This window comes from Coenobita brevimanus, chromosome 93, assembly GCF_032717465.1.
Source record: "Coenobita brevimanus isolate Jiangsu-jjx chromosome 93, ASM3271746v2, whole genome shotgun sequence".
Taxonomy (NCBI): Eukaryota; Metazoa; Arthropoda; class Malacostraca; order Decapoda; family Coenobitidae; genus Coenobita; species Coenobita brevimanus.
In genome coordinates this window covers 46,179,604-46,201,767 of record NC_137046.1, presented here as the reverse complement: position 1 = coordinate 46,201,767, position 22,164 = coordinate 46,179,604, and the positions used below count along the sequence as shown (strand labels likewise).

General features: G+C 42.7%; 1 protein-coding gene across 1 annotated transcript in view; it reads right to left on the bottom strand.

The window, feature by feature from the left end:
• Positions 1–10,343, bottom strand: part of LOC145412423 (lachesin-like) — a 106,308-nt gene extending 95,965 nt beyond the window's left edge. Inside the window, exon 1 of the mRNA XM_080282308.1 lies at positions 10,265–10,343. Coding sequence (XP_080138434.1) covers positions 10,265–10,343 — 79 coding nt within the window. The remainder of the gene's footprint in view (positions 1–10,264) is intronic.
• Between the last annotated feature and the right edge of the window lie 11,821 nt (positions 10,344–22,164).

Genomic DNA, 22,164 nt, shown 5'->3' with positions numbered 1-22,164 from the left:
AGTGAAATCTTTAAAATTCGGTAAGCAGAAGACTTTTGTTCATAAGATTTTGGGTTCCTTGATTTGAATAACAGGGAAGTAAAAATTATATTAAAGCAGTTTTTATCTCTTCCACAAGGCTCAACCAATACATCCTAGACACATCCTCATATATAATTATCATCAGTTAATAACTTACATTAGTATATCACGGTAAAGACGGTGGGTACTAGTGCCAAAGTGGTGACGTGAGAAAGATGTTGGAGGCCCTCGATAAGTGTGGAGGGAGGGGACTTCCTTTTTTCCGAGATGGACTGCTCAACCTCTGCCTATGCTTCTCGAGAATGAAGAAACGTCTCTCTCTCTCTCTCTCTCTCTCTCTCTCTCTCTCTCTCTCTCTCTCTCCCTCACACACACACACACACACACACACACACACACACACACACACACACACACACACACACACACACACTCCAGTTTGTTCTGCCTTAAATTTATTACGCAGCGGAGCATGGTAATATCACACCTACATCCCGGTCTATCGAGCTCTATAACCTGCCTTTACGTCATGCTAATAATAATAATAATAATAATAATAATAAAAATAATAATAATAATAATAACTCGCAAAACTCTGCCCGCTAATACTAAGAAAAACAAGGAGAACATAAGAAACTGACATTACTATACAAAGAATCGTGTCTTTTTATGAAGCATGTACGGTCGTCACCAAAAGTTCTCTCGTCATCATCTCCAGCTTTTCTTTCTCTGGATTTCGAAAACAAGTATGGATGATGAGAAGCAGGCGACACTGATAACTTTTTTGGTTACTGTCATCACTGTCGCCTGCCGAATCACAACACCAATTTTCAAAAGTTTGTGGTAAAAAACGGCAGGGCAGGTAACATGACTTCTGAGGCCGACTGCAAATTTAAAGTATATATGGCCCATGAATCTACTTTCTTACGTGGCAAAAATATAAAGGAAAAAATAAAAATAAAAAACTTCGACACCATATTTGAACTGCCAGAAAGAGAGTTCATATTAATAGTTCAGCTTCGGGATTTTCGACCCTTCACGTATTAACATATTCTCAATTATTGGAGAGAGAGAGAGAGAGAGAGAGAGAGAGAGAGAGAGAGAGAGAGAGAGAGAGAGATGCATTAAGGCTCTCAGATATACCGGTACATAGACTCACCAACAACAAGATCAAAACAAACATACATACACAAAGACACGTAAAAGAAATTATGAACATTAACAAAACAACCCCCAAACACACACACACACACACACACACTCAGAACAAGCACCAAACACCTCAGATATTCTCAGGGACACCTCGCCTAACTTCAGCCAAACTTCAGAAAAACACATGGGCCCCGGATCGGAAATGTGCTGATGGAATTGTGTGTCGGCTGGGAGGTTCAGCGGACGCATTAGTGTGGTGGTGGTGGTGGGATTGTGGTGGGATTCTGGTTGTGGTGGAATTGTGGTTGTGGTGTGATTGTGGTCGGATTCTGGTTGCGGTGTGATTGTGGTGGAATTTTGGTTGTGGTGTGATTGTGGTGGATTTTGGTTGTGGTGTTATTGTGGTTGTGGCGGGGATTGATTTTGACTGTGGTGCTTGTGGGACTGTGGTAGAATTTTGGTTGTAGTGTGATTGTGGTTGTTTTGCTGCAGGTGGAACTGTGGTGGAATTATTTGTTGTATGCATGTGGTGGTTGTGGTGGTGGCAGAATTGTAGCAGGATTTTGGTTGTAGTGAGACTGTGGTGGAATTTTGGCTGTGGTGAGATTATGGTTCTTGTGGTGATGCTGGGATTTTGGTGGGATTTTGGACGTAGTGAGACTGTTGTGGTAAATGTGGCTAAATTTTGCTGTGGTGTTTATGGGACTGCTGTTGTGGTGGTGAGACTGGAGCGATATTGATAGTGTGGCTGCTGTAAAATGGCTATTGTTAGAGGGTTTGTTGTGATAATGGCTGAATTTTGGTTGTATGGGTGTTGGATTGTTTTAGTGATGGTGGTGAGGTGGATGCTGAGAGATGGTTATACGTTAGGGAGTCTGGTTGTGGTGGTGGGTGATTTTGGGGTGCCGTGGTGTTGGTATAGGACTGTGGTTGAATTCTAGTTGTTGTGGTTAAATTTTGGTTGTGGTTGTGGTGATATGTGGTAGCTATGGGATTTTTTAAAGACAACATTAACATTGGTGGCTAAGCTTTGGTTGTAATGAAATTTTGGTTTTGTGGCTGTGGAGGTGGTGAAAGTGTGGTTATGGTGGTGGTGATGAAATTCTTTGCCTGGTTATTGTTGTTGTTGTTGGCGGTGGTGGTAGTGGTGGTGATGGTAGTGGTGGTGATGGTAGTGGTGGTGGTGGTGGCAGTGGTTGTAGTTGTGGTGGGGTGGAACTTGTGGTGGAATGGTGGCTGTGGTAGTTGTGATGGAATGGTGACTGTGGTGGGGTGGTGATTGTAGTAGAGTTGTGATTGTGGTGCTGTGGTGATTGTGGTGGGATGGTGATTATGGTGGGGTGGTGATTGTGGTGGGGTGGTGATTGTGGTGGGATGGTGATTGTGGTGGTGGTGATTGTGGTAGGGTGGTGACTGTGGTGAGAATGTAGTTGCGTTTCTGTGGTGGTTGTGGTGGGATGATATTTCCTGTGGTTTAATGGTTGTGGTGGAATGGTGATTGCTGTAGGGGTGGTGGTTATGGTGGGATGATAGTTGTGGTGGGATGATATTTCTTGTGGTTTGGTGGTTGTGGTGGAATGGTGATTGTTATTGGGGTGATGGTTGCGGTAGGATGGTTGCTGTGGAATGGTGATTGCAGTAGGATGTTTGTTATTGTGGGGTGGTGGTTGTGGTGCAAGATCAAATTAATTATTCCAATGAACATGCTATAGTTCGTTACGATAGTTGACACAGCATTTAGTGGGACATGAACACCATTGTAAGCATTACCAGATAGCTCTATAATTTTACACTCTTTTGGTCGCGGTGAGTTCTGCGAGCTGAATAAAATTGTCCGTCGTAAGCTGAAATACAATGCAGAGTTCTCAACCGAAACGTTAGGTGTGAAAGTCTGTTGCATTATTTTTTTCTGTGGTTTCTCCCGGGCATAGTAAAATTACGTGGCATTCCCAGATACATGATACAAAGCGGGTCATTCAAAGCTAAAGGCTGATGAGGCCATAATAAAAAAAAAAGTAACATTCTAACGAAGTCATTTTATCCTAGGAGGTCAGTTTATCATCATATGCTGACGAAATCCAAAATGCTGCTTCTGTTAACTCTATGACTCTAGCAGCAGGAGCGTTACAGCATCCCCTATTCACTCACATATTTAGCTCAAAATAAACCCAGTGATATGCAAGAAAAATGAAAAGTCTACCCATACACATTCCATCGCAAAAACTGTGACCGTGAGAGAGGTGAGCGTTTTCTGCCTCTCGATGACCTTGATTTTTTTTTTTTCGTCAGTACCTAGAAAATCAACAAAGCGAGGGAACAAAAACACTGAAATCGTATTCCCCACACATCAGCACAACTTATGAATCGTTAATATCTATTTGCCATTTCCCCTACTATTATGTCATTCTCAGTTGCATTATATAGATAAACAAATACGGCTCTGAGTCACTCCCATTCTCACCCTCCTTCCTTCGACGACACATAATTCTGTCCAAATCTTGCTATCCAAAGACGATTATACTGTATTTAACTTTGGAAACACACTTCGAAATAAGAGTTATTAAAGGGTTCACATGTAGTCATCATTAACACCTTCCTTAAATGAGGGTATGGAGTGGTGAAGCGTCTCCAAAGATGAATAAAACAGTCTGGTCTGAATAACAACAAAAACAAAAGGCCGTCCTGAGTCTGAAGGGGTTAATATGGGACAATTGAAACGCGAGGAGGAGAAATATCCGCTGAATAGTTTGCCATTAATATCATCCGGAACTCGGAGATAAATGTGCTCCTCGTGTCCTCCAGCCTCTTAACATGATGTGGATTTTGACCCCACCTAATCCGGGGTCATAGGTCAAGAGGTCAGCAGGTCGAGGCGACATTTACAAGTGGGCAATGATAAAGTTATCGTGACATCGGTAGGTAAGGTTCGTTCGTGGGGTCTCTCTCTCTCTCTCTCTCTCTCTCTCTCTCTCTCTCTCTCTCTCTCTCTTTCTCTCTCCGTTCTACCATTTCTTTTCCCGTGACATGGACATGAGTTTTCTTTCAGAGTGAGACCAGATTACCTCGCCAGAATAATAAGTGCGTATTTGTGTATCTAAGTTACTGTGTATCAGCTTAACCATCTCTCTCTCTCTCTCTCTCTCTCTCTCTCTCTCAGGGTAGTGGTTTTGCGTGGTCTGATAAAGGGACAATAGGAGGCTCTTGTAATCGGTCGGAGGGGCTGGGTTGGAATCCTGGTCCGTGAGGGGAAATACGTGAAATTTTATGGCATACGAACATACCCACTTGGCTTGTGTGTGTGTGTGTGTGTGTGTGTGTGTGTGTGTGTGTGTGTGTGTGTGTGTGTGTGTGTGTGTGTGTGTGTGTGTGTGTGTGTGTGTGTGTGTGTGTGTGTGTGTGTGTGTCATTTTCTCTGTGCACACGTAGGTCAGTATTGAAGTCACTGGCCTACCACATCAAGAAGGAACTCATCAATAAGAGTAACTTTTCTTCATGTTACTGAAGTGTCACATTCTCACAACACATTGTATTACATGGTCCAGCACGTAACAAAAAACAAATCCAGGATACATACATATATACATAAATAGGTAATAAAAAATGGAAAATACTCTGAAAAACATCTTGAACTACAGTACGAACTTTCAGCCCACCTCTCACTTAATACTGAAGAATGAAAGAAGTAATTCCCAAAGGCCAACTAAACTGAAAAAAAAAAAAAAATCCTCCTAGTTACAAAGCATGATTCCTGGCATTTTTCTTTGAGCTTTTTAATTGAGGGAAGTATTTGTTTTGATTTTAGTTGAAGTTTTTGGCTTTACTAAATTATTCGTTCTTCACTTATTTTCTTTGGACAGCAAGGCGATTCTCACAGCAGAGTAGAATCATTTGCCTCATTAAAAAGTCAAGATAAATAAATCCGTCATCCATCATCATCAACAATCTACTCCTGTGTCTCTGATAAAAAAAAAAATGAGGTCAATACGGAAAGAACACAAAAGTCCAAAAGTGTAGTTTAGCAACAGAAAGATCCAGTGCTGTAAAATTTGTAAACTCCCTTGTGAGTTTGAGAGGTATATAACAAAGTGTGTAAGTTGGCCGCTGATCCATGGTGTGTGTGTGAGGAGCAGGGCAGGAGGGTTGATGAGAGGGACTTACGAGAGTTTATATCAGGAAGTGAGAGAGAGAGAGAGAGAGAGAGAGAGAGAGAGAGAGAGGTCGTGCAAGGCGTTATCGAGTTATTTGAGTTATTGCGATTTTCTGTGGAGTGTGTGATTGATAACTTGTCTTGGTGGATGCTTTCTCTCCCTCGCTCCATCTTCCTCTCCTCCTCCTCCTCCAGGGTCCATATTCTCTCTCTCTCTCTCTCTTTGCCTGTCTGTCTGTCTGCCTGTGTTTTTCTGTCTGTTTGTGTGTCTGTCGGTCTCCGTGTCTGTCTGTCTGATTCGTATGCATGCCTCCTCCTCCTTCTCCTCTTCCTCCTCCTCTTCCTTCTCCTCCTCCTCCTCCTCTTCTTCCTCCACCTCCTCCTCTTCCTCCCTTTTCGCTCTTTTATTAACTTCTTTCTCCCTTCTCATTTCTTCACTTCTCCTCATCTTCTTTCTTTGTCCCTTTTCTTCCCCTTTATCTTCTCCCAGTTTTTTATCTTTTTCCTTTCCTCCCCCTCCTGTCATTTGCTTCCCTCTTCTTCTCTTTCTCGCTCCATCGTCTTCCCTTTTTTCCCATTATCTTTACTTCTTGAACACATTATTTCGCTCTCCCCCTGCCTCTCTTCCCTGTGTTACAGATCAACTCTCTCTCTCTCTCTCTCTCTCTCTTTCTCTCTCTCTCTCCTTCCTTCCTCCCGCCTTATCAGTCATACCGCCTTCCTCTCCTCCCCTCCTACCTCCCTCTTCTCCTTTCCTCCTCTCCCTCCATCCCTTTTCAATGCTTTCTCCCACTCTCGTCTCTCCTTTCTTTCCCTCCCTCCTCCATCACCATCCCTACCCAAGCTTTCCTTCTCTCCTCCCTTCATACTCGTCTCTGTTCTTACCTACTTTCCCCAAACCCCCTCATATTTAACTTCTTCTACTACTACTACTACTACTATCTCTTCTTCTTCCTCCTCTTCTTCTTCTTCTCCTCTCACGTAACCCCTCCGTCTTCCTCCATACTCTAACCTCCCTTTCCCCAACCTTCCATTATGCTTTCATTATTCATATTTTTTTTCCTTTTGTCACACTCTGCCCTCTTTCCTTTCCTTCTTTTTTCACACAGAGAGACTCGCTTACTCTCTCCCCTCTAACCTTCCGCGCTTCTTCACCACACCCCTTCTCGTTCCACTCCCCTTATTTCATTCCTTGTCGTCACCCCTCCCTTTTTATTTTCTCCTCTTCTTTTTCATCCTCCGTTCTTTCTGTCTCCTATTCCATTCCTCTCCTGTATCATTCTCCTTTTTCTTTCCCTTTCTTTTGCTATTTTTTTTATCTCCCACTTTTCCTTTCTCCCTCTCTTTTCAGCCATATACCTTTCCTTCCCATCTCTCGTCTTTAATTCTCCAGTAAATCTCCATTTTTCATTCTCTCATACCTTCTGTTTCTTCCCTACCTTCTTTACTACTTACCTTCCTTTCTTCCTGCTTCCCTTCCAGTCGTCTTTTCCTTCCTTTTTTCCCCACTTCTTCCCTCCCATCCTAACCATCTATACCTACGTCCCCCCATACCCCCCACCTCCATTTCCCCTTCCTTTACTCCCAGCCCATTGCCTTTCCAACTTGCTCCCTTTTCTTGTCTTCTCTCCCTTTTCTTCCATTCCTTGTTCTCCCTGCCAGCATCCTTCCCTTTCGTGCAATCCCTCCCTTTTCCTCCTTCCATTTTCATCCCTCTCTCCCACCTAACCATCTGTGATTTCCACCTTGCCCTATCCCCTCCCAGTTTCTGCCTTTCTTTCCCTCATCCCTTTGCAACCCCTTTCCAGACTTTTCTTTTTTATTTATATATTTTTTTTTTCTGTTTTTCCGTTTTCTGATGAATTATATTTTAGTCCTTCCATGCTCCCTCTCCATTTTCCTTCCTTTTTCTCTTTCTAACCAGACTCTCTCTCTCTCGCTCTCTCTCTCTCTCTCTCTCTGCCCTTGTCTTCCTTCCTTCCCTCTCCTCCAACCCTCGACTATTCTCCTTTCCCTTTTCCCTCCATGCTTTTTCCTCCCTCCCTTCCTAGCCAAACATACGCCCGTCCCTCCCTTTATTCATCTCTCCTTTCTGTGGCGATAGGAAGGAGGGATGGGGAAGGTAAAGGAGGATGGAAACTGTGGAGAAGGGAGTAGGGATACGGGGAGGGGAGAAGGGAAGGGTGTGGAGGGAGAAAGTGGGGGAGAGGGAGAGGAGAAGAGAGGAAAGGAGACAAGGTGTGAGAGAGTGCAGGAAGGGGAGTGGAAGTAAGAGAAAAGGAGACTGAGGGGAGGAGAGGACTGGAGGAAAAGGGGGGACTTGGGGGAGGGAAGTAGGAAGGGGAAAGGAGGCTGGGGAGGGAGGGGAGTGGGGGAAGGGAAGCTGGGTGGAATGGCTTGGGGAAGAGTGTCGTGGGGAAGGGAGTGGGGAAGGGGGAGGGGCGTTAATTTATATTTTAATGACCATAATCCGTGGCATGAACATTTATTTAAGCCGATCAGACCAAGAACTTAATAGTATCTGATTGACTTGCTGCCTCAGATGATTCACTATTTCCATCATGAGAGGCTTTTCGAAATAGGGAGATTAATCAAAGATATATAAAAAAAGAACCCACTATAGATCCGATATAACCCCCTCACTATACATCTAAAATACTCCCTTCACTGTACAACCACAATTTCCACTTCACCATAAAGCCGAGTCTCTTGTGTCTAAAGAAGATGGTGAGCAGATTTTGACTCTATATGGAGGTCTTATGGTTTTTTTATGACTCTGTTCGAGGTTAGATTCTAGGGTATTGTCTTGCCCCCTTAAATAATATGTCTGCATACGTCAGAGTTCAATTCCATAGCTCCATTTTAACTTCTTCCTCCTCCTCCATCTTACCTCCTTTTTCACTCCCTTCAATATTCTTTCCACCCCCCAATGTGTCTGTCTCTGTCTCTGTCTGTCTCTGTCTCTGTCTGTCTGTCTGTCTGTCTCTCTTAACTTTTCCTCATTTGGTTTTCTTTTCATTCCTCATTTATTCCTGTTTCTAATTCTAATCACACACACACACACACACACACACACACACACACACACACACATCTCTCTCTCTCTCTCTCTCTCTCTCTCTCTCTCTCATACAAATTGCACCAGTCACATCTTGATCACACGGTACGGCGCCGACTTGGGGGAAGGGAGAGGAGGCGGGAGAGAGGAGGGAGGAAAGGAGAGAGGGAAAGAGAGAGAGAAAGGAGTGTGAGAGGGATAGAGGAAGGAAAGAGTGAGGGAGGAAGAGAGAGTGGAAAGTGGAGGGAGTGAGGCAGGGAGTAGAGAGAGAGAGAGAGAGAGAGAGAGAGAGAGAGAGAGAGAGAGAGAGAGAGAGAGAGAATGTTTAATTAGAAAACTGAAGTTGAAAGAAAAGGAATGAAAAAAAAAAACGGGATCAGGAAAAGTTGAGAGAGAGAGAGAGAGAGAGAGAGAGAGAGAGAGAGAGAGAGAGAGAGAGAGAGAGAAAGAGAGAGAGAGAGCGAGAGAGAGAATGTTTGATTTGAAAACTGAAGTTGAAAGAAAAGGAATGAAAAAGAACGGGATCAGGAAAAGTTGACAGAGAGTGTTTGATTAGAAAACTGAAGTTGAAAGAAAAGGAATGGGAAAAAAAACGGGATCAGGAAAAGCTGAGAGAGAGAGAGAGAGAGAGAGAGAGAGAGAGAGAGAGAGAGAGAGAGAGAGAGAGAGAGAGAGAAAATGATTAGAAACAGATGTAGGAAAAAAGGAGGAATGAAAAAAAAACAGATGAGGAAAAGTTGAGAGAGAGAGAGAGAGAGAGAGAGAGAGAGAGAGAATTGGCAGCGGTTGAATATAGAAAATGATAGAAGTGAGAAAAACAGCGAATCCGGATGGAGAGAAGAAACGGAGGACGAGGGACAATGGCAGAGAGAGAGAGAGAGAGAGAGAGAGAGAGATCCTTGTCGTACCAGTAAAAAATGTAAATGAGTCTGAGAAATTAAAGATTATTCTCAAAAAAAATTCTACAAACATGTCTGAGAAAAACCACTCTTAGGACACAAAGCGGTAACAAGGAAAAAATAAAAAAAAAACAAAGAAATGGCAAAAAATATATATTGCAAAAAAAATAACGGGAAATCAAATCCTTTCACAAAGATGTCGTGCTTTTATATCTTATTTTTGCTGGCGCCAGACGAATTCCATCAACTTATGGAATAAGTCTCGTCGTGAAGGAGTCTGAAAGTGTCGATTTAGCTCCTCAGAGAAGAAGGCTTAGGATCAGTGCTTATTGACTGCCCGAAGGCGGTATATATATTTTTTCGTTTGACAGGTTAATAGCTCAGAAAAATAAAACCTATGTATTTCAATAAATGCAGATGATCTATACTACTGCTACTGCTGCCACTACTACTACTACGACTACTGCCAGTAACAATAATAATAATAATAATAATAAAGGAAAGATATCGAACACTCATACTCGTAAGAACAATTAGCATATACTCCTTCGAAGATAATGTTTTCTGTTAAAGTATAAGCAATGAAAGATAGATTTCGATTTCTTTCTGTTTTCAGCAATATTTCGCACTAGCAAGAACCTGGTCAAGCTACAGTCGTCAGAAAAGTTCTAATTCAGACTTTATGCGGTACATTTTACACACACACACACACACACACACACACACACATTCTTGTAAAATACTGTCTATTCCTGTAGAAACCTACAGTTACGAATTCAGATTTTATAATCAATTTGTCGTCAGTTCACATCAAGCGCCGATTCAGTCTGAGGAGTGTCGCAATCAAATGGAAAGAATTCAGCTCTTAAACAGAGCTATACAATACAACAGAAATCGGAGATACATAGTAAATACAGTACAGATCTGTGCATAAGAGTAGCTTTCATGAAAGTAGCAGTAATAATGAAGTTACTGAGAGTGACTTACTTGCTAGAGATGCTATGGTCCCGAGGGCGAGATAGGCCGAAATCGCCGCAGGAAGTCGACGCAGTGCAGGCTTGCGCATGTCTGTGTTTGTTTACTTGTTCTCCTGGCTTCACGCTCCCCGTTCTTCACCGCTTTCTCTCTCTTCTCACGAGTCCTCCTCGATCCTCACGTCCGTCATGTGTCCGTGGTGTTCATCTATAGCCCAGTCCCACTTTAGGCACAACAGAAACAAGGTATACACTGCCTTGGGGCTAGAGTCGAATGCGTCACCTCTCTGTTTTCCGTGAGTAGCATCCTTGTGGCTGGGGATTGCGGCGAGGTGGTGATGCAGGGACTCGCAACGTAGTTTTTTGAAGGACATAGAGCTTGCGTGTCTGCTTTCCTTATTTGCCGTAATTTTACTGAAAGATACTCGTAGGCCCCGTCAGTCCTGTAAGGAAAAAAAAAAAAATAAGTGCAGCTTACAGCAACACATATACTGCAACCTTGGGTAACACTGACCAGAGTTAAATTAGCCCATGCCTTATCGTATAATCTATTTTTAACCACGTATACATCCCTTGGGGCTAAGATATGAATAAATGTGTGTGTGTGTGTGGATGAGTATATTGGGAGTGTGTCGTCTTGTCTCGGCTACCGCCCTTTCTTCGGGGGACGCAGCTTAGGTATGTAGATACATAGTAGACTTTCAGTTAAGTTTGAAGACATTTACAAAAACACTTCCGATATTGAATGGAACTCACGAATACTGGAATCATAAGTATCCATCCTAGTGTCATGGAATGGTGTATATGTGTGCACCTTGTATGTGTAGGTCTATTAAGTTGGTACCGCAGTTCACATATCTCCAGATTTATACTATCTTGTACCGTGTTGTACTATGCAGTGACTTGGAGTGCTAAATAATATCAAGGGTGTGTCTGCATTTAAATCACAGTGTGAACCATACAGCCAAATGCTTTTTTTATTTTATTTTATTTTTATTTTTTAGTGCGGCAAGCGGCGGGATGCTCTTAGTCAGGCGGAAATAATGGGAGGAATCACAGTTATGAATGAGTGGTATGGGTTGGAGGAAGGACTGCTTGCTGGTGGAGGACAGGACGATATGGATTTGATGGTCATGACAGTCTTATAGATTAAGGCATCTGGCTATAAATGTATACATGTATGTAATAGAGGGCTTGCATACGCCATCTTAGTTAAAAGATAGGCCAACACGATCAGTTTCGTCTGTTGCGAACCATGTGTTGACGCATGGTGACGAAGATAGCCCGATGACTGACCGTGTGGGCAGGCGGACCGAACCACCAACACCTCTGCTCGAGCGGGATGTTCGGTGAGATAAATAATCGAGAGCGACCACCTGCCACACACACGCCTCAACACCAACCCTCCAAGCGGGTCGTGTAAACCAGCTTTAAAGGACAGGTTACAAGGTCAGTTTTGAGGCGTGGTGCTGGTGCGTGTGTGCAACATATGGACGCGTCGAATTACTTAAATTGCTGAATATATCCACGTGTCTGTATGACCGGTTTTCGAGCTACTGCATCTTCTTCATCCTGCTTCGACACATGCTTCGAAACTTTTTGTGTAAGGGTGCCTTAATATGACTAACCAACCATTATTTTCTTCTATGCCCTGCCCACTTTAATTTGACCTAGCATTGCTTTCCCATTATCTTAAATGCTGAGTTGTACCAAAATATAAATCAAGGAAGTATGGTGTTAGTAAAAAAGGGTATGAAAATGTTACAGAAAAAGTCTTATTCTGCCACTGATTTGCAAAAATACGAAACTGTCAGATTTAAGTGGACGATCAACAGAGACACTGGAGCCGTGTTTTGTGGTCCTGGTGCTAATCTTATTATGGGAAATATTTTTAATCCACGATCGTACACTTTCACACACGGTCGACTGTTTAATCCTTTCGTGACTATATAATAGGTAGTGACGATAATAGGTAGTGACTTGATAATAGGCAGATTAAAAAATAGCGATTGGATAATAGGTAGTGACTGGATAATAGGTAGTGACTGGATAATAGGTACCGTACTGGCTGGATAATAGGTAGTGACGATAATAGGTACCGTACTGACTGGATAATAGGTAGCGGCAAGATAATAGATAAAAACTGGATAATAGGCGGTGACTGGATAATAGGCAGTGACTGGAAAATAGGTAGTGACTCGATAACAGACTGAGTAGTAGGTAGCTAGTGACTGGATAATAGGTAGTGACTGGATACTAGGGAGATGGAGAGTCACATTTGAGAGATGTAGGGTAATTTGCTAAAGCGACGAATCCGGACGTACCGTAGTGGTATATTATAATCTTTAAACGGTTTTTCGCGTGTATTACCGTGACATTTTGATACCGGTACGTCTTCAGTACTGAAATTCTTGAGTAATCACTATAAAATCCCGATATTTATCTGATTCCTGATAACCATAACTACTCTATACTACCTATTCTTAAATCGTCATTATCGTATCGCATTTTTTTTAATAAAAGAGCGTGAAATGTTGTTACTCTCATCAATATTAACTGTCATTCTAATCACCGTAAGTTAGTTTGCTTTAGTTTTAAGGAATGTATTGGGATTCATATATATATATATATATATATATATATATATATATATATATATATATATATATATATATATACTGTATATGTGTGTGTGTGTGTGTGTGTATGTGTGTGTGTGTGATTGAATTTATAGTATATAGTTATAATTTTGGTTACCGCCGGATGATTTTACACCGCTTCGGAGTGTCCCATCGATGTGTACGGTATGAATTAAGCTGTCCAGAGGTAATGGCAGAAAATGGCACAACCCTCGCAACCAGTAAGGGGCAGAATCAATCAAAGCTTTACTCTGAGAAACAAGCCGGCGGGAGAGGGGGGATGGAATGGGTCGGGACGGTGATAATGAAGACGGTGGTGGGATGGAAATGAAATCAACACCCTCACCCGCCCTTCTTTCACCCACTCTTTTCATCTCCACCTTCCTCCCCCCCCCACCATCTCTCCCTCGTCTCACTCCCCTTCACTGTTTCTTTTCCATTCTCATCCCCCCCCCTCTCTCTCTCTCTCTCTCTCTCTCTCTCTCTCTCGTCAGGAACCCACGGGAGGTACCGGGCTTCACAACCCCCTACCTCGGCCTCTCTCATCCCTTCCCCCGCTTTATTTCTTACTCTTCCCTCACTTCTTATCCCGTCGCTTCCTTCGCCCACATTCCTGCCTTCCTTGCTGCTCCTTGGAACCTTAGAGGATGTATCACTTACTTCCTACCCCTGTTCTCCCTACTCCTCACACCCTACCCCTAACTCCCTACCCATCACTTCTTACCCATCACTCCCTATCCTTCATTCCCTACCCCTCACTCCCTTTCCTCGCCCACTGCCCATCTCCCTCATTAAATAATTCTTTACTCCCTACCTCCTTCACTCCCTAGCCCCCATCACTCACTTACCTCCCCTACTCACTCCACATCCCAACCCTTACTTCTTACTGTCCTCATTCCCTCTCAATTACCACATCCATTATCTTCATCACTGTCATCATCATCTATATACTTTCTCCACACTGACTTTAGACTGTTAGCCTGTTCATGTAATACCAGCAATTTCTAGCCACCTCAGTCGCTCTCTGTCTTCCTCGCGCTTGTCTGAGTTACCTCTGTGACCTACTGAATGACCGTCTGTGTAACCAGTTGGAAGGATGATCTGCTCTGCCTGGTCAGTATCTGCTTTACATGTTTTACTTAACATTTTCCATTAAAGTTTGAGTTCCAAAATCAACTTACTGATTCATAGATTAAAATGAGAATAACACTGAACAGTACTTTTTTTTCGTAATAAATACAGGCATACGGTATTCCTTTTCTTAATGTCACTTACTCTCTACCTCTTTCAGTTCCTTCTCCAATCCTTCCACTTGCCACATAATCCCCCATCTCACTCTCCACTCCAGTCACACACACCCTCATTCTTTCCCCAGTCACATCCTCCCACTCACTCCCCCTCTCACCCCACCCCTGTCACATCCTTCCCCATATCACATACCCAACCCCCACCTTTCCCCCTTTCCCTTCCCCCTTGAAGCCTAGGGGGAGAGAGAGCGCCCCTCACTCCCTTATTGGCCAGTAATTTGATTTGCCCCTCTCTCAGCCTCAGGCCCTCCCCTGGGGCTAGTCTTTCCATTCTCTCTCCCTCTCTTTCTCCTTAGCTCTCTGTGTCTATCTTTTTTTTTTTTTCCTCCGTGTGTCCCTGTGTCGCTAATTAACTGTCTTCTTCTGTTTCTCTTTTTCCTTACATTTCCGTGTCAGAGTCTGTCTGTCTGTTTGTCTCTTCGTTTGTCTGTCTGTCTGGAGTGTAGGACAAAAGCCCACAAAGGTAAAAACCCTTTAGGGCGAGAGCCCCTTGGAAATAAGCTCCGTTCATGAAACCTAACCTAGACCAACCTAACTAACCCTGCCTAATCTAACCAAACCTAATCGTACCATACCAAATGTAACCTAACTGTACCTTACCAAACCTAGCCGTACCTTGGCTATTTAACAATCTAAACTAATCTAACTTATACTAAGCTTACCTTATCTCACCTAACCTGACCTAATCTACAGAACAACTCACTCTCACCAGATCAAACTAACTTATCAAAACGTATGTAACTTAACGTAAAATTACCTAACCAACAGCAACCTTACACTGATCTAACCTAGCCTCACGGGCTTTTGTTTTAGGTCTTGTTATAGGGGCTTTTATCCTAGGGGGCTTTTGTCCTAGGGCGCTTTTCTCCTCGCGAGCTTTTGTTCGGACACCGTGTGTGTGTGTGTGTGTGTGTGTGTGTGTGTGTGTGTGTGTGTGCGCCAGTCAGTCAGTTTGTGCGCCTCTCTCTCTCTCTCTCTCTCTCTCTCTCTCTCTCACACACACACACACACACACACACACACACACGCACGTTTTTATTTTATCTGCTGTACAGTACGTCCAGTCGCTTCATCTCCCCGCTTCCTTAATTCTGTATTTCCTCATTTCCGTTTCTCTCCCAGCGTGCTTACCCTCATACTTGTTTTAATTAGATGTACTGAATGTTACCTGAACCAAACTTTTTGTGTTCAGTAGTTTCAATAAGATAATTATTTTTTACTTAAATCAGGGCAACACCTTGCACTGCAAGGGAGTCTTCCCCAAGTTTGGAAGCAGCAAATTGGAACTAAAAAGACATCACTGTAGTGAAAGGACAGACTGCTTGGGGTGGGGAGTCAATATAAATAAATAAATAAATAATATATAATACAGTATTAGGTTATCCAGCTTCGTTTTAGCTATGTGAAATTCCTTCGTTATAGTGGGTTTAGAGGTCACTATTGTTTTTTACTATATAGTGTGTGAATATTAACCTTTCGGTACGATGGTCTGCAGTATATATTTTTCTTGTTGTAGTTACCGTACATGATTGTGTTCAGGTAAGGAGAAACTTTTTTTTTATATCGTTCATTTGACGGGATTCTCCCAGGCCGAGTGAAATCATTAAGCAGCAACATGAATAAAGATAAGAAAGAGATCATCCTCGTGAAGTTCCATCCATCCGTCATCCAGGCCTTTTCTACCTCATCAGAATCGTAGGGGTCCGCGGCTAGAAACTCAGTCCCAACCTTTAAAGCAAAGTTGATCATCCACACCCTGCCCTGAGTGGCATTATGTGAGCAATAAACCCCCAACCTATCCTCAGATGTAAACCCTTATTGGCCCCCCGATGGCAACGTTTTACTCATTTGCTTACGCTCAGGTGCATTATATTCAAACAAGAGCATCGCGTTCCTTAACTCTCTCTTGTCGGGGTGCTTTCTTTCTTTATTTTTTGTTCATGAGCTTGAATGATATTGTTAATTCTCTCAGCCATCCACCGGGGATTGGTATGATAGCAGTGACTAAGATTTTCACCTTCGCGTGTGCTCGTATACTCTTAATTTCTTGCGTTTGTGGTGCTAATACAAATGAAGGCAGTCGGTGTTATAAGAAGTGTGACTGTTACCTAAGGTTCTTAAATACCTTTGTACTTGTATTATCAATTGGATTTAGTATTAAGCTATCAATCGGTCGTTCTTTAATATAACATACGTCAGATAGAACACACACACACACACACACACACACACACACACACACACACACACACACACACACACACACACACACAAAACCCCTCCCCCACACACTAAAAAATCACCCAAATTATTGCCAGTGAATAAGTCTTTTGCTACACATTATTATTTTTACCATATTTATCTCACCCTTTGTCCTGGCCTGCTTCTCATCCCCCGCCCCGCACACCCAGTCTGGCGTGCCTTGGGGGGTCCTACAACATTAATGGTGAACTTCTCTCAATCTATAATGAATGTCTTGGGATGGCGCCTGGCACTCCTTCCAGTTTCATGGCTATATTCTGGCTTCTCACAGTTACGGAATGCCCCGGGTGGATGAGATAGGAGATTAATCTTGTATTTACCTTTATTTTATTTTATTTATGGTTTTATTTATGTATTTACTTTTCTGAGGGGGGTCTAGTTTAGGTTACATGCGGCTGTTAGGTTGGGCGAGGTCATTAGGTTAGGTTAGGTAAAGCTGTGTTGTTAGGTTAGGTGAGGTGGAGCGAAGTGGGGTGTGGCTGTGTTAGGTGAAACTCTTGGATAAGCCAGGGTAAGTGAGATGAGGTGAGGTGGGATGACGTGAGGTTAGAAGACGCTGTAGCTTAGGTTGGCTTGGGTTAGGTAGGTTAGGTTAAAGTAAATTAGGTCAGGTTAAGTAAAGTTGATAAGATTTGGTTACGTTAAGATAAGTTAGGTTAAGTTAGCTGAGGCTGTTATTGTTAGGTTAGGTTAGGTCAAGTTAGGCAAGGTTAGGTTAGATTTAGCTAGTTAGGCTGTTCGATTATTTTTGTTGGGTTAGGCAAGTTAGATGAAATAAAGCCGTTAAGATTAGGTTAGGTTAGGATGAGTTAAGTTAGTTGAGGCTGGTAGTGTTCGGTTACGTTACGTTACTTTACGATAAGCTGGGCTAGGTTACATTAAGTTAGGATGTTAGATTATGTTAGGTCTGGTTAAACGAGACTGTTGGGTTTAGGTTATGTTGGGTTAGGTGAGGCTATGAATGTTAGGTACGATGTGAGGAAGATGAACAGAGTGAGCTTATCATCCTAGGGAGAAAAAACCGAGCGTGTGTGGCGAAATTTCTCACGGTACGAAAACAGGCGTCCAAGGTCCAGTCTCGTCTGTTAAGGAAGCTCCCTAACACCTCTTTCTAAGCGAATTATTTTGTTCATTACTTCTTACTATCCTCTTCAGAGTCATTTAAATCATTCCGATACCACCATTTTCAGCATAGTCATACAAAGCGATATTAACCAGCTGTATCCAAAAATAAATCGCTAAGGAAGAGGTGCTACGAGAATACGGACAAAGTTGCCATGAAAATAAGGCCAATCATAAGTAGCAGCTCTGCCATACTTAACTTCCTTGTTCTTTTTTCATTGTTCTTCAGATTTCTTTTCTTTTACATCGTTCTTGTATTTTCACTTCCTGTTTAACTTTTGCTCCTCAGCTTTGTGCTCTTTGCCTTTGTTCCTGTATTATTCACGTTCGATTTCTTTGTTCCTCTATTTTCTTTATTTTTCCTTTTTTCTTCGGTTTTCCTCTTGTGTGTTGCTTTATTTTTCTAGTTCTTTGTTCCTCCATTTTTTTTTTTGTACCGTTGTTTAAGTTTCTCATTGATCTCCTATATAATTCACATTTTCTTTGTTCCCATATTTGTCTTTTTTTCTCCTTCACCTTTATCATTCTGTCTCTGTGTCTGATCTCGTCTCTTCCTATGTCTCTTTTTCCTTCTTGTCACTTTTATTATTCGCTGCAACGAGGCACTGTAAGCCGCAAAGGTACTTCGGTTCACTACACGGGATGGCCATGCAGAAGCGGTTGCTTGCATGTGGTTAAAGGGTCTACTCGGCCAGACGGATTGGGGTAGGTTATCAAAAGCAACAACAACAACAACAACTCTTGTTTGCCTACGTTTACTTCTATGGCCAGGCAGTGATACAAACCTTGCGACCGCGAATTACAAATCTTGTGACTTTTTCCAGCTAACGTCAGACAATTGAGCTCATAGAAACCTGCCACAGGAACAATTGGCATCACATTTACTTGAGAAAAAATTGTCATATCTTGAAAAAATATGGTGTTTGTCACGAAGAAGTGCTGTGGAAAGGATGTAGGGCCGCAGGATGATCTTTTACCATTAATAAGCTCGTGAAGTAAACCTCAGGACGAAAATCTGGGCCAGGTTAAGGTGAAAAGAGCATATTATCTTGTTTTACTTGACTGGAGAATCGAGAGATGTGTATTTCATTTCAGCCCACGCCAGACGCTTTATTTCAGGTCAGAATATCACCCCAACCCAGTTGTGTTCGCTTACTTAACACTCTCGGGCTTCTATATACCACTCTGCTAAATAAAATCGTCTGGGGTAAGTTGGTACAGAATACTAGAGTTGTCTTGACCGTGAGAGCTTTAAAGGGGCGGTATTAACACTTTCGGGCCTTTCTCACTCAGCTGAATAAATCGTCTGGCATTAGCTACATCGTATTATCTGAGTTGCCCTTGGCATGTGAGGATTTAAATAAATTATGTAAATAGACTGAGTAACATAAAGTACGAGTAAAGGTGTATTAGCGTAGAGTTAAAAAATTTGCGTAAACACGGTGGATTAAAAATATTCACAGGCAGAGTCGATTAATAAATAAGCCTAAACAGAGTAGAGTGAGAAATAACCTAAGCGTAAATGGGGTAGACTGAAATTTATGCGTACAAACCGTAAATTAAAAAAATACACGTAAACAGAGTAGATGAATCAATAAGCGTAGAGAATCGATTAAGAAATACTCGTAAACAGACTAGTTGAATAAATAAGCGTAAATAGAGTAGATTAATAAGAGTAGATGAATAAATAAGCGTAAACAGAGTAAATTTTTAAATGTGGGTAAAAATAGTAAATTAGCTCATCAAAAAACTCTGTGTCCCTCCCAGCAACATGTGGATGCTTGGCGAGGTCGAGAGGTAAAGAAATTTGCATATAAATAGAGATGGTGGCCGGGGGTCTTCTATTATGCAGGGCTAGGCTAAGAGATCGCCTAGGCCATCAACTCCAAGGGAAAAAGATTTGCCGGGAAGATAGAAAGATCGAGTGAGCAATATCATTCCGTCTTAATCATTCATGCTTTCTTGGAGACATCTGAAGATAATAAAGATTGAACTGGAATGTGGAGGATGTTAATGATGGAAGGAGGGACGGATTATAGCGACGAAGCTGATAACTTGTAGGCGGGGAAAAAAAAATGATATCGATGGAATTGATAGGTTAGCTAAGGGATATTGTACCATCTCATCGGTACATTCTTTTAGTCATCTCAAAGTCTAATAATTCTTTGAAGTGTAAAGTGGAATAAATGCTAAAATTTATCTACAAACGGAAGGCAGCAGAGATTTAGCGACGCGGGCGAGTAATATAATACCATGGAGTCTGATACACCTTTGAAATGAGTTATGTGGTAGAATTACAGAGATTTCACTCCTTCAGTCGTTCAGTACGATAACTTCTTATTCTGTTTTTGTCACCACCAACATACTATCTTCATCTTAAGGGAGGAGACATTTTCATGGGGAAGTATTTAGAACGGTCTACCAAATTCACAACCATAGCAGCCAACGCCAGAGACTATTCATTTTAGGGAAGACCTTTCTTAGTGAAGGAGTTTAAAATTACGAGTAAATGTCCAAAAGCATTATTCTACGTCTCTCCAAAACCAGTGTTCTACCAGTCTATCCCAAAGCAATATTATACCCGTCTGTCAAAGCAATATTTCGTCGATCTGTTCATTGCCAGACGCACATCGCTAGACTTCAACTCCTGTGACCGCAGCAAAGATGTCTCCAGGTTCTCCATCAGAATTCCATGCCACGCTAAGGTTTCCTCTCTCATATAGGCTACTCCAAGTCTCCCTTCATCATACATTCCAAGCCTTACTCCTTCATGCTCTTCAAGCCGTTCATCATGCACTCCAAGCCCTTCATCATGCACTCCAAACCCTCTCCATCATGCACTCCAAGCCGCCTCCATTATATATATCAGGCTTCCCTCTCGCCATTCCAAGCCTCCCTTCATCATGCACTCCTGCATTTCACCTTTCCATCCTACTGTCGATCTTCCCCTCGTAACCCAACAACTGTTTACACCATATAGTTGTTTAATTTTGAAGACTTTATATGCAGTGATAATAAAAGAAGAAGGAATTGAATTATTAAGAGGCATTGGCGGTGAAGAGAATTTATGTGTAGTAATAGTAACGATGTAAGAAAAATATAATTAATTTCCCTGACTGACCGAGGTGGTATTTCAGGTGCTGACAGGAGGAGAAACGCTGACTGGCTTGGACTGTCTTTTTTTTTTTTTTTTTTTTTTTTTCAAGTTAGTTCCTTTAACATTTGCCGACGGAAAAGGGGGATTGGTAGTGAGTTTGGTAAGGGAGTGGGGAGGTGTGGAGCCGGTGTCACGTAAATAGCAGGTTCAGTGAGCTGGGTGAATGCTTAAGTCGGGAAGTTTAGGAAATAGGGAGACGGGTGGTGTGGTGTGGTGGTGGTGCTGGTGATCGGGGCCACGTCGCCGTGTTTATGGCTGACAGATGGTGATGCTCCTGGTGACATGTCCTGGTGCTGACTGGTCCCTTTTGCTGACCTATTCGTACCCTACACAAACCCTTCCCCCCTCCCCCTAAAACACACACACACACACACACACACACACACACACACACACACACACACACACACACACACACACACACACACACACACACACACACACACACACACACACACACACACACACACACACACACACTATCCTACTCTCCCTCTGCCTTACGTACTCCTGCACCCCATACTGCATTCACCCCCTCAAATACCCTCTCCACCCTGCATTAGACTACACAATCCCGCCCATATACTCCCTCTTCCTACACAGCCCTCCTCACGTAGTCTTCCACCCCATACCCATACCCCTCAGAAAATCCTCCTACACCCTCACACACTCCCCATCCAACTCTTCCTTACCCCCTGACACATTTCGTCACCCAGTAGCTTCACATATTCCCTACTCCATACAACCCCCCCCCCACTCCTCACATATTTCCCCACCCTTCTCACACACTTTGTAATGTATAGCTAATGTTGGTGGTAAACTTCCTCATCCTACACGACCTCCCCAACATGCTCATACTCCTTATATTTCCTCCCCTCTGTACTTCCCACCTCCCCCCACACCACTCCACACTAGGCTATACTGCCCCATTCCGTAATGCCCAAGTCCCATACTCTCTATCCCCCTTGCCCTACAACTGCTTACCTTTCGCTACTGCCTTTACCACTCATCCTCACCCATTCCTCTCTCTCTCTCTCTCTCTCTCTCTTTCTCTCTCTGCGGTCCCCACTCGTCGTCATCATCGCCATAACAATCCCACTGTACTAAATGAGGTTTGTATGATCAGAGACAGCAAAAAGTCCAGCAAATATGGAGAAGAAATATCATTAGTGCCCAGTAGAAATGACCCACAACTCCACTCAACATTCAGGCTTGCGAATATTTCAGTCACAGTCCCCCCCACGCAAAAAAAAAAAAAAAAAAAAAAAAAAAAAAAAAAAAATCCGGCCATCAGTCCTTCTCCTTCCACCCTGCACCCCTGTACCTACTTCCATCCTACAGACTTGTCTATTTCAGCCCTTTACAGCTATATCATGCCTTCCTCTCCACCACCTTACATAATCTTCCCACCCTCACCCTCACCCTC